Source organism: Cynara cardunculus, assembly GCF_001531365.2.
Source record: "Cynara cardunculus var. scolymus isolate 2C chromosome LG 12, CcrdV1, whole genome shotgun sequence".
Taxonomy (NCBI): domain Eukaryota; kingdom Viridiplantae; phylum Streptophyta; class Magnoliopsida; order Asterales; family Asteraceae; genus Cynara; species Cynara cardunculus.
The window spans coordinates 6,319,163-6,334,596 of NC_037539.1; the positions used below are offsets into that span (position 1 = coordinate 6,319,163).

Consider the following 15,434-nt stretch of genomic DNA (forward strand, 5'->3'; position numbering starts at 1 on the left):
GGGGGGGGGGGGGAAGTTCAAGGGAAACCCTAAAAAAATGAAAAACTGAGGAACACCCTGGTAACCATACATATGAACGGTATGCACATGTTCATACAAGTAATTGAAGCTGTTTTTTGGTTTTTATGCAAGTGTGCATGCTATGCACATGTGCATACCAGACAAATTGCTTAAAATTACTTGTATGCATATGTGTATACCATCCAGATGAATGAATATCAGGGTATTCCTCAGTTTTTCATTTTTTTTATGGTTTTCCCCTAAACTTGACCCTACTATATATATAGGCGAATGATCGTGTGAGAAGGAGTGTTAAGGTGTGAAGCGTAAGAAGGGATTTGGACCCTTGATCACCTTTAATCTCAAATGCACCCATGAATGGGGATTGATCTGATGCATCTTGGTGCATCTCATTCTAATATGCATCTACGACTGGAGATCCCTTCTTACGTTTCTCACTTTAACTCTCCGGAACCCAACCCTATATATATATATATATATATATATATATATATATATATATATATATATATATATATATATATATTAGATAAACACATACGTATAACCGTATTCGTAGTGCAACCAGAATGAGTTTTAAGATGACATTTTTGAGTTTTAGAGAACTTTAAACAAGTTTGATTTGGTGCAGGAGAGTATGCAACAGCAAGAGCAGCGGCAGCTGCTGGAACGATCATGGTTTAGTTTTTTACCCCCTATCGTATTTACTTTCCACTGTTTCTTGAGCCCTTCAGTTGGACCATTTGGTGTTGTTATCGACCTCTGACTGTTGGAATTCTAAATGGGACGCCTTCGGTTTTGCAGACATTGTCCTCATGGGGTACTTCCAGTGTCGAGGAGGTTGCTTCAACTGGTCCTGGTGTTCGTTTCTTTCAACTCTATGTGAGTCCCACTCTCTTTAGTTTCTGGCTTACATAACTGTCGTCCGTCCATCTTTGGACTTTGAATTTAGCTCCGCAATTCTTCTAAAGATCTTTCAGATGCGAAATGAGTTACTATGAATCTGTTTTCGAGTTAGAATATTCGCTAATAAGCTAGATTATGATGTAAAATGACCTAAAGTGAAAAAACCCACAGAAGCTCATTGAAACGCTACTTGAAGTAGCTTTTCAAAAAGCTAGCTTATAAGCTAGTTTATGGCTTACCAAACAGGGCTTTTATTAATAAACTCATAACATAAGATATCTTATGGCCGTCAAACATGGCCCAAATGAAACAAAGGTCCACCTCCACGGCTCCAACATGACCGAAGCTTATTTAAAGACACTCATGATAGTTTCATATAGAATCTACCGTTGACTGTTTTCAAAATATCTGCATACCATTAGGTGTATAAAGACAGGAACATCGTTACTCATCTGGTAAAACGAGCTGAAAAGGCTGGTTTCAAGGCTATTGTCCTTACTGTCGATACTCCAAGACTTGGCCGAAGGGAGTCTGATATCAAGAACAGGTAAACTGTAGATATCAACGAACCAATTCAACGGTTTTTGTGTCTTTGTTATTGTTACTGTGAGAATGTGGAACTTCATTATATTACTCTCCAAAAAAGCCATCGAGGAGGGAATGGAGGTTCCAACATATATTCAAGAGAAATGATTCCAATCTAGCCGATGTTGGACTCTTGCACGCCTCCTCAAAAGGAGGCTAGATGGGCACTTAAGATGCCCAAAATGTCCTAAAATCTTATTACAACACCATTATATAGGACTTTTTGTTGTTTGATCTTATAAACGTAAGTTCTATAAAGCGATCTATTGGGACACCTAGAAATTCTTGGCGTCCTGTAAACTTGATTTTGTTGTAGCGTGTGAAACCCCATTAAGATTACTCTCTAAAAGATCCCATAAGGAGAGAATGGAGGTTCCACCATATATCCAGAAGAAATGATCTAACGGCCTGTATGTTAGCAGCTTAATGGGACTCACGACTTATTCGGTTAGTTATACATGTCTGTTTCGTAGTAGCTTAATGATATAGAAAGTGGCTTATTCAATAAGCTTATAGGAAGGAGCTTTATGCAGAAAGCCAAGTTTTTTTTCCAAACATGTCCCTCCCAATTAAAAAACACGCTCCTTCCGTCCATGAAAAAACCATTCCAAACAAAAATCTTCTCAATCTATATAGACAAATTAATCCGCGCATACAACTTTATCCATACACGACTTAATGGAAAACCAACCAAACAGTTATTGTTTACATTGATCTCAAAGTCAAAAGCCTCATCAACGTTGCTTTGATGAGCGTTTTAACAAGTTCTTGGGACGATCATTTTACAGATTTGCTCTGCCACAAAATCTGACGTTGAAGAACTTCGACGGATTAAATCTTGGCAAGCTAGATAAGGTATAAATGAGATACAAGATTGATGAATGAATGAATTATTCATTATGAATTCTTCACGAATTTGTGATCAATCTGCAGACAGATGACTCTGGATTAGCTTCATATGTTGCTGGCCAAGTAGACCGGTCTCTTAATTGGAAGGTGAGCTATATTTCGTGCGATTTGTATGCCTATTTCGACTTCGACAAACAATTTCTTCAAAGTTATCGTGTTTGATGTATGAAACAGGACGTCAAGTGGCTGCAATCGATAACCCCGTTACCTATTCTAGTGAAGGGTGTCTTAACTGCCGAGGATGGTAAACGATATGAAACCGAATCATTTTCTTGATTCTTAATTCTATATACTAATCGTGAAGCCTATTAATCCCGACATCCATTTCCATTTTCCGAAATTTCTTTTAGCAAGGATCGCAGTGCAATCCGGAGTAGCAGGAATTATCGTGTCAAACCATGGGGCTCGACAACTTGATTATGTCCCTGCAACTATTGTGGCTTTAGAAGAGGTCTGTTCATGTCTATGTTATTGGTTAAACTGTTTTTTGGTAATTTGGGTGTCCGGGCCCGCTTGCATTCAGCTGAAGATAACAGTCAGTAAAATCTCCAGTGGCTTGAAGATAACAATTATGAAAATCTCAGTGGCCCTGAAGGTAAAACTTTCGAGACAATAAGATGCTGATTGTGAAATTCTGCAGGTCGTGCAAGCCACTCAACACAGAGTTCCGGTATTTCTTGACGGTGGCGTGCGGCGTGGGACAGATGTCTTCAAAGCATTGGCTCTTGGAGCATCCGGCGTATTTGTAAGTGTAAACTTCCATGCATTTGTTGCCCTCGTGGATTCAAAAATTGGGTCCGGAGGGTGAGATGTACACATACCTAACTTCTGGTCCAAGGGTAAAACAACGGTTTCCGTGATGATCACGAGGTTACATCTTTGTAATCAAGTTCGAGTTGGGTAGACGGTTGCTTAAGGAGCGTTTGTGCACGTTGGCTAGTAACACAGGCTCGTTATGTTTGTTAAGTAACCTGTTTGTCATGATGGGTTTCAGATTGGTCGACCAGTGGTGTACGCGTTGGCGGTAGACGGTGAGGCGGGTATCAGGAAGACTCTTCAAATGTTGCATGATGAACTTGAGCTCACGCTGGCGTTAAGTGGGTGTCGTTCCCTAGCGGAGATAACCCGCAACCATATCACGGCACCATGGGACCCGCCTCGTGTCGCTTCTAAGCTGTAGGATGCATATTTATATGGAAGTTTACGGTTAGAAAGGTTATGGTTTGCGAGGTAGCTTATGTTCGATGTTGTATGAACTAGCGTCTTTCGATTCATTTATGAATAAAAATTGGCTCAATCAAGTCAAGTCTACTTTTCTCGAAAGATCCGATGTTTGTTTCTTAGAGTTGCACGAAAAGATCGGTTCCTATACGGGCCATAAAAATTGAGCCTACAACATGCAAACTAAATATAATTAATACATGTGTATTTTGACGATCGTTTCACTTCAGATCGTTTAAAAAGGATTTAAACCATATATTAGACCAGATAAAACGGTTTGGCTATTTTTCAGATGTCGTTTTTAATGCATTTTTGAAGTTAAAAGTGTGCCAACAACTTTCAACAACCATTTTTGGGTTGTGTTAATGTTAATTAAGTGCACATGTGATTTCAAGATAAATCATATAATACCAAATATATACAAAAATGGTAGTTTTGTTTTTATGTGTTTTTTTAGATTGCACAAAAAAATTTATTTCTTAATAGTTTTATTAAGAGGCAGTCGTTGAATCGTTAAGAGGTGAATCTTATTTGACAAAAATAAGATATGTCTTTTAATGGTTCTAAAACCCTGTAAATGATTTTGTATCTTGGGCCTCTCTTAACCATTCAATGTCCTAATTTTATTGTAAACAATTATATTTCATTTTGCACTATATCATGAAAATCTGTTAATCATTCTACCCATTTAATCTATTTGCACAAAACTATCAACCACCAAATACACCTTGAAAGCATTTTCAGATCGTCTTAAAGCTGACAGAAAGGCAAATTTGGTATTTCAATGCCTTTGCAATGTGGTGGCTTTTTTTTAAAAAATTATTATTTTTCTATAATTAACTATATTTTAATAATTAATATATTTAATAAAATATTATTTTTTCTTAATAAATTTCAATTTCTTTTATTAAAAAAAATTAAATATTACTTTTTTTTTCTAAAATATGAAGTTTTAAAAATTTCTTCAAATTTAAAGATTTCTACCCTCCTTATTTTCTTCCTATTTTAGCATACGACCAAAAATATATTATAATCTCCAAAATCTTTATTTGAGAGGTGAGGATTAATTTAGTAAGAACCGGTTAAAAAATAATAATCAATTAAGGTTAATCGATTGAGAAACGCCGTTGTTAAAGATTTAAAAAACGATAAAAGGCAAATAAGAGATTAGTTTATCTCCTACCAGATAAAAAGACAATAAAACATAAGTGCATTTGGAAATTTTTTTGGAAAAAACAAACAGTCCGAATGTCCTCACTTCTTAACAAATCAGACATAAGAGGTTGATAACAGTTTTTTTTATAAATAAAAACAAACAAGGTCTAAATCTTCAAAATTTATAACATAGCATAATTGTTGAAGATGCTCTTACACAACTAACCTCCACCCCACGCACCAATTACCCCACCGACACACTTTGCCCCCCGTTGACCCCTCACCATCAACGACATCCGACACCACTCACCAATCACTATCATCATACCTCTGCGAAAACCTTTGTTATCGTCATTCTTATAATTTCAAAATAAGCACGAAATAGAAGAACCGAACGTTTGTCATACGAATTTAAAAAATAATAGTAAAAAGATGTCACATCTGAATCATTAAGAGGTGAATCTTGTTTGGCAAAAAAAAGTCTGCCTCATAATGGTTCTAAAACCCTCTGAATGATTTTGTATCATAGATCTCCCTTAACTATTAAGCACACTAATTTTATTATAAACAATTATCAAACAATTACACTTTATTTTATACTATATCACGAAAGCCTTTTAATCGTTTTAACAACTTAATCATTTTAGTCAAACCATTCATTTTAGTCAAACCATTCAGCATCTCAAATTGTATAAAGAAATGGTGCATGCGAAGCAAAGAAACCTAATAAAAAGGTGATGCTAATTATATTAGTATTAAAAATGGCAGCCGATTGAAGAAACATAAAATACTTGTCTTTAAAATGTGAACTCAGGACGAAAGTCATTGCGGTTTCTTCTCATATTCTCTCGTCTTTCTTCCCACCTGCACAAGAAACCAGAGAAAAAAATGGGTCAAGAATCCTTCATCTACAGCTTCGTAGCTCGAGGCACCATGGTTTTGGCTGAGTACACCGAGTTCACCGGCAACTTTCCGGCAATTGCAACTCAGTGTCTTCAAAAGCTACCTTCAACCAACAACAAATTCACCTACAATTGCGATCATCATACCTTCAATTTCTTAGTCCAAGATGGATACGGTAAAACCCTTGATTTCTTTCTTTGTTTTTAAGCTTTTTTTTCAGCTGGATCTGAGTTTGGTTTGAGATCTTACTATCTACGTTTACTCTGCTTTATGGAAATCTTCATTGATTGATGGATTTCGAGAAGGGATATTGGAATTTAATTCGAGGGATTTAGGGTTTTGTTCATGAGGGAAAATCCTGATGGCAGCCATTAACAAGTGGGGGATTTAGATTGCACTTGGATGGTTACTGGTTTGCTCTGTTTTTGTAGGGTTTTGCTTTGATTTGATTGAAAAATTGACAGGTTGGAACAAGAAAGTGCCCTAGGAAAGTAGGGTATATTGTGGGTGGAAAAAGGGTAGCTTTATTGTTCCTCTGTGTCATTCAGATTGTTCTGAAATATCAATTGGGCCTAAGGGTCTATTGATGGATTCTGGTGTATTATTCATTATGAATAAATGAGTTAAGGTTGAATATTGAGCATTGATTCAGGTTAACAAGTGTAGTTCACTAAGCAAAACACATTCTTGGAGTGGGTTTGGTTAATTTAAAGGCAATTGAATCAAATTATTGATGAAATGAGCTTTGCAAATCGGTAACAATAAGGACTTTTAGGTCCCTCGTTTTCACGAAATTGAAATTCTCCGTGATAATCCAACTCTTGAATGAATCAGAATCTTGAATCTGTGAATTTTGGCCATGTACGAGTCGCTTAAGCAAATCGAAGCTATCAGAAGACCATGTACAATTTTCCCTTCATGATACATAAAAATTTGAAATATCTCGTTATTTTTTCCGTGTTCTAATCATATGTTTGGTTAGATTTGAGAAAATGATGAATTGGAGACTCTTCAACATCTCAAAGAACCCTTTTGGGGGGTATGATAGAGTCAGATGGGAGAAGTTCATATATGGACCGTAGATTGTTTGAGAACCAACTATCCATGATGAATATACATGAATATTATTCATTATGAATATCATGCATTTTCATTCATAAATATTCATGATGAATAGTTGGTTCTCATGGTTCTCAAATGAACCGAAATGTAGCTATAGTTTGGAATCCACTTTGTTACTTCTATACGTATGGTCGTATAGAAATATTGTCAAGCTTCCATAGGTATCTTCATACAATCTTGAAATACTCTCCACATTTATGTCAACACGGGTTTGTTTGCGAATAATAGCCTCTATATAAAAACCCTAGTGAAAAGCTATGATGCCTTCCCTCCCAACCTTGAGGGCCAGCTCAACCGACAACTAAAGGCCGGACCTTGGGACTCCCATAGGTCGCTAGTTTGAGCCTCCTCAGGGCCGCTGGGGATTTTCTGGCTGTTATCTTCAGGGTCCCATGCAAGCTGGCTCATACACCCACGTCTATTGAGGAGCCTTGATGCAATTGGTCTCTCTTAGTAGATTCATAATTGTTCGTAGGTTCTTGAAAACTTTCTTTTTTTGAGAACAAAGACTATGATTTTTGATTACCCAATTTGGAATTGCAGCTTATTGCGTGGTTGCAAAAGAGTCGGTTGGCAAACAAATATCCATTGCATTTCTAGAACGTGTTCGGGCAGACTTCAAGAAGAGATATGGCGGTGGCAAAGCAGATACAGCGGTTGCTAAAAGTCTCAACAAGGAATTTGGGTATGTGTAGACGAATGATCTTTTATATGACGATGTTTTTTTTTTGTATTGAATCGATACCAAGATGATTTGATGATGCAGCCCGGTAATGAAAGAGCACATGCAATATATAATCGAGCATGCAGACGAGATTGAGAAGCTGATAAAAGTGAAAGCACAAGTTTCGGAAGTTAAAAGCATCATGTTGGATAACATAGACAAGGTACGTTGCAACAGTTGGAATCGCGTTTAGAACTTGTTTGTGTTTTGCTTAATCAGCTTAATAAGTTTGGACGATGTTTCAGCTTATAAGCTAGCTGTTAGCTGATAAACTAGTCACGTTTGGTAAAAACTAGCTGATGAACTAGACGACAATGTAAAATTACCTAAAATGATAGGTTTTTTGGTCATTTATGTAAAATATAAGGGGTATAATTGGAAAAAAAGTGAAAAAAATCCGTGGAGCTTATTGAACGCTACCTTTAGTAGCTTTTCAGAAAGCTAACTTATGGTTTACTAAACGGAGCTTTTTCAATAAGCTCGAAAAATAAGCCAGCTTATTGATTGCCAAACATGGCCTTGATGGCTTATTTGTTCCAACAAGAGATGTACTGATGGGAACATCAAGATTCGAAATGTTTTGATACAAAACGGGAAATTATTACATATTTATTTATTTTCATGTAAGTTACGGTGTAATTTATTAATTTCGTACCAAAATTCGAAAATGAGCATGTTTGACCTCAATAGTTGACTTCGGTTTTCAGGCTATTGATAGAGGGCAAAACCTTACAACATTAAACGACAAGGCTGAAAACCTACGTGATTCGGTACATCCATTTCTTGTTTCCACTATCATAGCCTTTTAAGCTAAACCAGATCAAACAAAACCAGTATATCCCACCCATCTAAAGGTAGGATCTTTGAGTCTGGAGGGTAAGACGTATGCAGACATTACCACTGGTTCAAGAAACAACCCTTTTCAAGCTAAATTATGGTTGTTGAAAGATCGTTTTCCGGGATTGTACTAAAATCGTTCGTATTTTCTTTAGGCGCAAGAATTCAAGAAAGCGGGCACGAAGATCCGAAGGAAGATGTGGTATCAAAACATGAAAATAAAACTAGTTGTTCTTGGTATACTTCTGCTACTGGTTCTTGTAATTTGGCTGTCAATTTGCCATGGTTTTGACTGCACCAACTGAGGGAGGAAGAAGGTGAAGGTAATAGCAATGGAGTTATAGTGTAAAGTTGGTTTATATGGTTTGAGAGGCAGAGTGAAACAAGTTTCCCTTTTTCTCTCCTTTTAGTTTTTATATTTAATTTGTTGTGCTACAAAGTGTGAAATGGAAAACATAAGTTTCTTGAATTACCTTCTCCATTTTCAAGATAATATTTTACTGGATTAACGTTTACTGGCAAGAGTCATCACTTTCACTTACCTTATCGTGTAACATTCTCGTCCATTAAAATAGATTGTTGGTAAGCATCTCGTATCCTGTAAGTGCTAACCAGGTAAAATTTTCGGTGCTTTTTATACCTTTTGTCGATAAGATTCTTGGTTTTTGTCATGCTTCTAAGGGTTTTATTACGAGTTATTATTATTGTTTTTACCCCAAGGGGGTTCGTGTAGCAATCAATCACTGGATCTTGGTGCCTGGTTTAGGCATGGGAATGGGGGACCTCAATCTCCGATTCCTTATCTCCATCCCGTTGGGGAATAGGATCATATCCCCATCCCCATCCTCAAATGTTGGGGATCCTCAACGGAGAAAAGGGGATTTTTTGTTCCTTTATGTAAGCTGTTTAAATCAAATATGTGAGACATTACACATGTTTAAATCTCACATATTTCTAATAAACCTGACATTGAAAGGAATTTAATTTAATATAAAAAAATCATGAACATCATATAATAATTAATAACCTAAAACCAAAAGATATTCAATTTAATCCAAGAAAAAATTAACGTCATGCACACACAAAAACATATCGAGTAAGATATAAAACTACTCGAATTGTATTTTGACTCGACATCCAAAATATTACATATTCCAAACCTAGTTCGGATATATGAAATTATAAATTCCCGATTTAATATATTTTTAAATTTATTAATTAATATATATAACGGGTACGGGACGAGATGTCTTTAGTTAACTGGTTACACCATAACTAGCCAGATTGGTCCATCCATAACCGGTTTAAAAGGGCCCGGGTTTCAATTAACCCCGATGGTTATGATTGTCGATCTCTATTGATCAAGAGATGGACCCACCGACAAGAATGCCTGAAGTTTTGTCCGTGCTTTGTGAATGGGGTGCTCAAATGTGTTGGATATCATGGTTAAAACACCAACTTTCTTTTATCATTGCACTTTATTTTATACCCACTCGACCCATGGATAATGGGTGTGTTTGAAATTGTGGTATCTAATCGTTAATCTTTACCAAACACTGATCGGGTAAGCGTTGATCTTGTCATAGCATCATTTATGTTACCGGATAAGCATAACAAGGACTTAGAATCTTACAACTTTGTAACAGCATATGTAACAAAATGGAGATTTAAAGGACTATTTTGCTTCAAAAAATTCTTTCAAAATGGAGAAAGTAGGAGAGAGAGTAAATGTCTTCAAATATATAGAAGTTCCATAAAATGGTTAATTATGAGTAAGAAATGATATTTTATTTATTCATGATCTAATAAGAGTATTTGGAATAAAAAGTTTAGGAAAGGAAAATAATATTTTATTAAATTTATTGAATATTTAAAGATTATAATTGATGTATAATCTATAAAATGACGAACCTGTTGGAGTTGAATGTAACTTTTTTCTTTTTGAAGATTTTGATTTTTGACTCCATTTTGGATAAAATTTAGAGAATCTGCTGGAGATGTTCTGAGAGACATGACATGGACCGACAATTTTAACTGGCAAGTGAGGTTGGTGACTATTACCAAATAAAAGACATTTACCATACTATATCATCTTGAAGGCTGAGAATCCTATTATTGGTAAGGTCAGGGTAGTGACTCTTACCTTGTAAGTGTTTACCCGAGTGGAGTTGGTAAACGACCCCAAGTCCACACTACTCAAGTTCACCATCACATCACATGTATTAAACATGTCAAGAACAACATAACCATGACATGTAACGGAATCAAACCTAGACTCTTTATTTATTTATTTTGGGTAACATGGGTACCACACCGACTTATATGCACCGACTAATCCTCAGATGATCATGAATGATTTGGAGTCATTGCAACGCAAACGAACTTCCATGGCCACAAGCTGCTTTGGCAGCATCTAGATTTGAACACTAGAAATACGAGATGTCGACTACATTCCCTAAACATTAACCAGTGTCCTGATTCGAACCCGAACTCTTTTTAATTCATGAACAAATGGCTTTTTAAGTGTGGCTAGGATCTTTGCACATTTATATGCAACTAAGGATTCATTCAATAAAATGGAATAATATGTCGTATTAATTAAGAGTTTCAAGAATATGGTTGTTTGGTAATTGTTGAATGGCTTGGTTCGGAATGATTAAGTGGTCAGAATGATTAAGAGCCTCTCATGATATAGTGCAGAATGGAATATAATTATTTGGTAATTGTTTACAATGAAATTAGGGCGTTGAATGATCAAGGGAGACCCATGATGCAAAATCGTTCAGAGGATTTTAGAACCATTAAGAGGCAGATTTTTTTTTGCCAAACGAGATTTACCTCTTAACGATTCAGAAGCCGCCTCTTATTCTTTTCTACTTGGTTCAAAACCGTCTTTAAATTATTTGAAACGGAAGGGAAAGAAGTTGAGTCGAATTAATAAACACGTAGTAGAGGTAACAGCTTGGATTAAGTTATATTTATAACATATTGCTGAATAGCAATGTTCATGGTAACAACATATATTAAGCGCGAAGGGGATGACTTACACGATTCATTCAGCACCATGGCCATTTAGCATCCCTCCATCTAAACCAACGATCCTTTTGATTCATGGCAGAGGTAAAATTGGGATCGCGGCTTTGTTCAGCTCGTTGGTGTTTGTCTGTTTGTGTTGCAAACGCCTGGCAGCACCCAAGATTTCTATCGCGTTCCATTGCATCTTCCTTGTATGATGGATATCCATACCTTGGGTGCTGAATGAACACCACCTTTTTCCACCACAGCTTCAGAGCCTGCATCGAGGAATTCCGTGAGAATATCTGGAACCTTATTAGATTACTCTTAGAAATAGCCGTTATGTAGCGTTTGATACGCTGACAGGATTGAACAAGTTGTCTGTACAATATTTGGTATGTTGGACAAGACAAAACTGTTAAAATGACCAGATTGCCCCTAAATCTTGTTGAATGTTTTTATATATGTGATGATGGGTTATAAACCACAAAAATAAAGTAAGGATTTAAATAATTTAATTTATAAACATTCTTGCACAATATTTATATACATTGAGAAGAAATGGTCCAAGTCTAGCCGATGTAGGATTCTAACACGCCCCCTCCATAAATATTTAAATCCATTTGAATATCGTGACAGATATTTATGATGAATAACATTCATCATGAATACTCACAAAATAGGTGTTTCTGGGTTCCTAAAATATTTAAGGTGCCTAAATGAACCTGCCCCTTGCTTAGTAATATCTAAAGGCAAGTAAAGAAATAAAAGAGAAGAAACTTACATGCCAATAGATCCACAATGCAACTTTGTGGGGCATTAGCCAGAAGAAAAGGGCATGCTGAACAGATGATGAAGATACCCTATTTGCTGTCAAGGAAGCAGTGAAATAGTCACCGAGCTTAGGATGCTTAACCGATATATTTACCACAAGAGTATCTCCGGGTGTATTTGTTCTCATGCTCCAGCTCCCAAGCATATCCTATAATTAGAGGCAATGAACAGGTAATGAAACCAACAGTCAGAAACAATCCATTAGATCATATGCTGAATTTCAAATGCAACTCATGCCTTCCTTGGTTGTTTTTTCCCATTAAGTTGCACTGTGGATTAAGATGGTTGAACTTGAACGGCAGATATATGGTTGCTTTTTGAATTCAGTCATTTCTAGCCATTGTTTGATACTTAAGCAAAAAACAAACACTGCTTGATGGCAAATAAGCAATTAAGCTCATTAAGCAAAACACAAAGTGCCAGGAATCCAATGAACTCAAATCTTTTTTTTTTTTCCTGGTTTCAGCTACTTGCCTGATTTTATTGAATTTCAGAATACCCGTCAGAAAGTATTGTAGGTGATGTTGTAATGTCGTATGTCTATTTCACATAAGAAAATTGGGTATCATTTGGAATCCTGGTACCATAACCAAACTAAGGGCCTGTTTCTTAGCTGCTTAATGAGCTTAATGGGACTCGGCTATAATTGACTGTTTGGTAGTGGCTTAATGATATTGAAAGTGGTTTTCAGGAGTATCTGAGGGGGAGCTTTATGCAGAAAACTAAGTTTTTTCCAAACTTGCCTTCCCATATAAAAAACATGCTCATTCCATTTATGAAAAAACCCTCCAAAACAAAAATCTTCTCGGTCTATATAAACAGATTAATCCACAGAGACAACATTATCCATAAGGGACTTAATGGAAAACCAACCAAACAGTCCCTAATTAACCCATCATTAAGTACACATTTTTGTAAGCATCCCCTCACAACAACCCTTGAAAGCTCTTCAACCACAATTTTTGCCCAAAACAAAATTCTATACCCTTGTATTTTTATGCTATATTCAACTAGTACCTGTTTATTTATCTTTCGGTTTTACTTTTGTTATGCTATTGATGGTAATCTGAAAAATAAGTAAATAGCATATGGTAATTACATACATATAGATATATATATATATATAGATATATATATATATATATATATATCTCTGTGTGTGTGTGTTTGTTTGTGTTTGTGTTTGTGTTTGTGTATATATACATATATACATGTGTAGGGTTGGGTTCCGGTCATGAGAAGCATAAGAAGAGATCTCCACCCTTGGATCAATCCTACTTGAATGTCAACACTAATGAGGTGCATCCAGATGCACTGGATCAATTCCCTTCTAAAGCATAATTCATGGGTGGCCATGAGATTAAAAGTGATCAAGGGTTCAAATATCTTCTTACGCTTCTCATCATAACTTCCCTTCTCACACGACCTTTCGCTTACATGTGTATATATGTATGTGTACACATATATGTGTATGATGTACATATGTTCATGGATATATATAGGGGCATAATCATATTTGTGTGTGCTTATGATGTATATTTGAGTCAAAACAATACCATGAAAGGGCTAACATGAAGTGGTTTGGCGACTACATCAGAATTTGGGTTGAAAAGAAACTGCACTCTTTCTCCCCATGGTGTATTGGTCACCTAAAGCATGAAATTGAAACAAAGTTAAAGTAATTAACATTATGAACAAAGAAACAATAGAAATAAGGCATATTAAAATAATCAGAATCATTTGGCAACTTTAATCTCTCTGTGTAATATTATACATCTCTCTATCACCCTGTCTCAGGCCCTCCCACCCTCTCTTCCATTATGCACAAGAAGATATGAAGATCAGCTTATAATCAGTAGTGGGCTTGTTCAAATTATGATCAAGTTATCCTATCCTCACGTAAAGCACAAGTGAACTAATATCATGCATTTAAGTTGGCCCAACAATGTATCATCACCACAAGAAGCCATATTCAAGCGGACACTGAGCCATTGAGGATTTTCCTGACCATTATCTTTTGATCTTCATGATCCCATGGGGTGAGTCGAGGTGCACCCAAATACACCCAGGGTTACTAAGCAACATGTTTCCATAACTAAATTACAGACCTCAGCAATGCATTTCTTCAAACATCTGTTGGAGCCTTCAAAATCATAGCAGTAGTACAAACTCAAGGGATTTTGTTCGTATCCCACACTAGGAGGAATCGTCAAGAGGAAACTACACCAAATTCGTGCAAAAGTTAGTCAATACACATCTAATTATCTACACCCAAGAGGAATGACAAATGATATAGCAGATTCTAGTTGATGCATATGAATACATCATATTTCTGATTCCAATCACCATTTTGGTACAAGCATATTAGGATATGTTTTATAGTTCAAATCAATTCGAACTATACTTAGTTTAGCTTCAATTCGAGAAGCCTCACATCTCTGAAATCTGAATTCTGATATCTCAAATATATGGATTAATTGTTCTGATTTCATTTCGAAATCATAAATTCTGAGTTCCCAAACATCAACGACCTAAGTCTAACTATAATTTTGAAAAATCGAAGTTATCCAAACCATGAAATCAAATTGGCAATTATAGACTTACACAGGACCATTGGTTCGAGCGATATCCCGAGCTTGTCGAGGGGAGAGATGGTCTGGTGGAGAGTGAAGCGCGTGATCAAGGTCAATGAGAGCATAACGGACGGAATACTTAAAAGAATGGTGAACAGGACGACGACGCTCGTGCCAGACGGTACCTTCATAGAGTGCAATTGCGTCGGCGGGAGTGGAGGGAGGGAAGAGACGGCGGAGGAGGAGGCGGAAGGGAAGGAGGAGGGATAGAGTGAAGGAGGTAAGGATGGTGGAGAAGATTGAGCAGACGAGATAAAGCGCCTCCATTGTAGTCTGTTTCGAGAGGATGCCGTCATCTTGTTACTTTTATGCAACCAACAACCAAACCATGGCCGCATGTTAATCACACCATTTTTAACCGTTAAAAAGATTCCACTGTAGACGTAGATCAATTTAGTGTTAAATTATAACATTATATAATTATCACTTTTTATTATATATTAATTAATTTAAATAAAACATATATCAAAATTACATTTTATTTTGGTTAAAATATGGTTTGTCACGATCTTTTAAAGTGTGTTAGGGTTCGATTATCAAACATTTATTCGGTAGGTGTTTACCGGTAA

General features: G+C 36.3%; 3 protein-coding genes across 5 annotated transcripts in view; 2 read left to right on the plus strand and 1 right to left on the minus strand.

Annotated features, from left to right (window-relative positions):
• The window catches only part of LOC112522778 ((S)-2-hydroxy-acid oxidase GLO1-like), a 5,418-nt gene extending 1,654 nt beyond the window's left edge, over positions 1–3,764 (plus strand). The window contains exons 4-12 of one of the 2 annotated variants that reach the window (XM_025132084.1): positions 653–699; positions 826–903; positions 1,350–1,474; positions 2,301–2,367; positions 2,446–2,508; positions 2,596–2,665; positions 2,772–2,872; positions 3,062–3,166; positions 3,416–3,601. In XM_025132084.1, the coding sequence (XP_024987852.1) occupies positions 653–699; positions 826–903; positions 1,350–1,474; positions 2,301–2,367; positions 2,446–2,508; positions 2,596–2,665; positions 2,772–2,872; positions 3,062–3,166; positions 3,416–3,601 (842 nt within the window). Of the gene's footprint in view, positions 1–652; positions 700–825; positions 904–1,349; positions 1,475–2,300; positions 2,368–2,445; positions 2,509–2,595; positions 2,666–2,771; positions 2,873–3,061; positions 3,167–3,415 lie in introns of both variants that reach the window. The other variant, XM_025132086.1, reaches the window with a different exon arrangement.
• A 1,794-nt stretch (positions 3,765–5,558) lies between these two features.
• On the plus strand, positions 5,559–8,878 carry LOC112523162 (vesicle-associated membrane protein 724). Of its 2 annotated transcripts, XM_025132645.1 has the most exons (5): positions 5,559–5,875; positions 7,366–7,507; positions 7,589–7,709; positions 8,254–8,316; positions 8,539–8,878. In XM_025132645.1, the coding sequence occupies exons 1-5, from the start codon at positions 5,686–5,688 to the stop codon at positions 8,686–8,688; spliced, it is 666 nt and encodes a 221-aa protein (XP_024988413.1). In that variant the 5' UTR covers positions 5,559–5,685; the 3' UTR covers positions 8,689–8,878. The 2 variants fall into 2 exon arrangements, with proteins under 2 accessions (XP_024988413.1, XP_024988414.1); XM_025132646.1 differs by lacking the exon at positions 8,254–8,316.
• A 2,439-nt stretch (positions 8,879–11,317) lies between these two features.
• LOC112523112 lies at positions 11,318–15,139 on the minus strand. Its single transcript, XM_025132563.1, has 5 exons — positions 14,837–15,139; positions 14,341–14,452; positions 13,789–13,881; positions 12,183–12,380; positions 11,318–11,676 (listed from the first exon to the last, which is right to left on the minus strand). The coding sequence occupies exons 1-5, from the start codon at positions 15,130–15,132 to the stop codon at positions 11,440–11,442; spliced, it is 936 nt and encodes a 311-aa protein (XP_024988331.1). The 5' UTR covers positions 15,133–15,139; the 3' UTR covers positions 11,318–11,439.
• Positions 15,140–15,434: the final 295 nt, after the last annotated feature.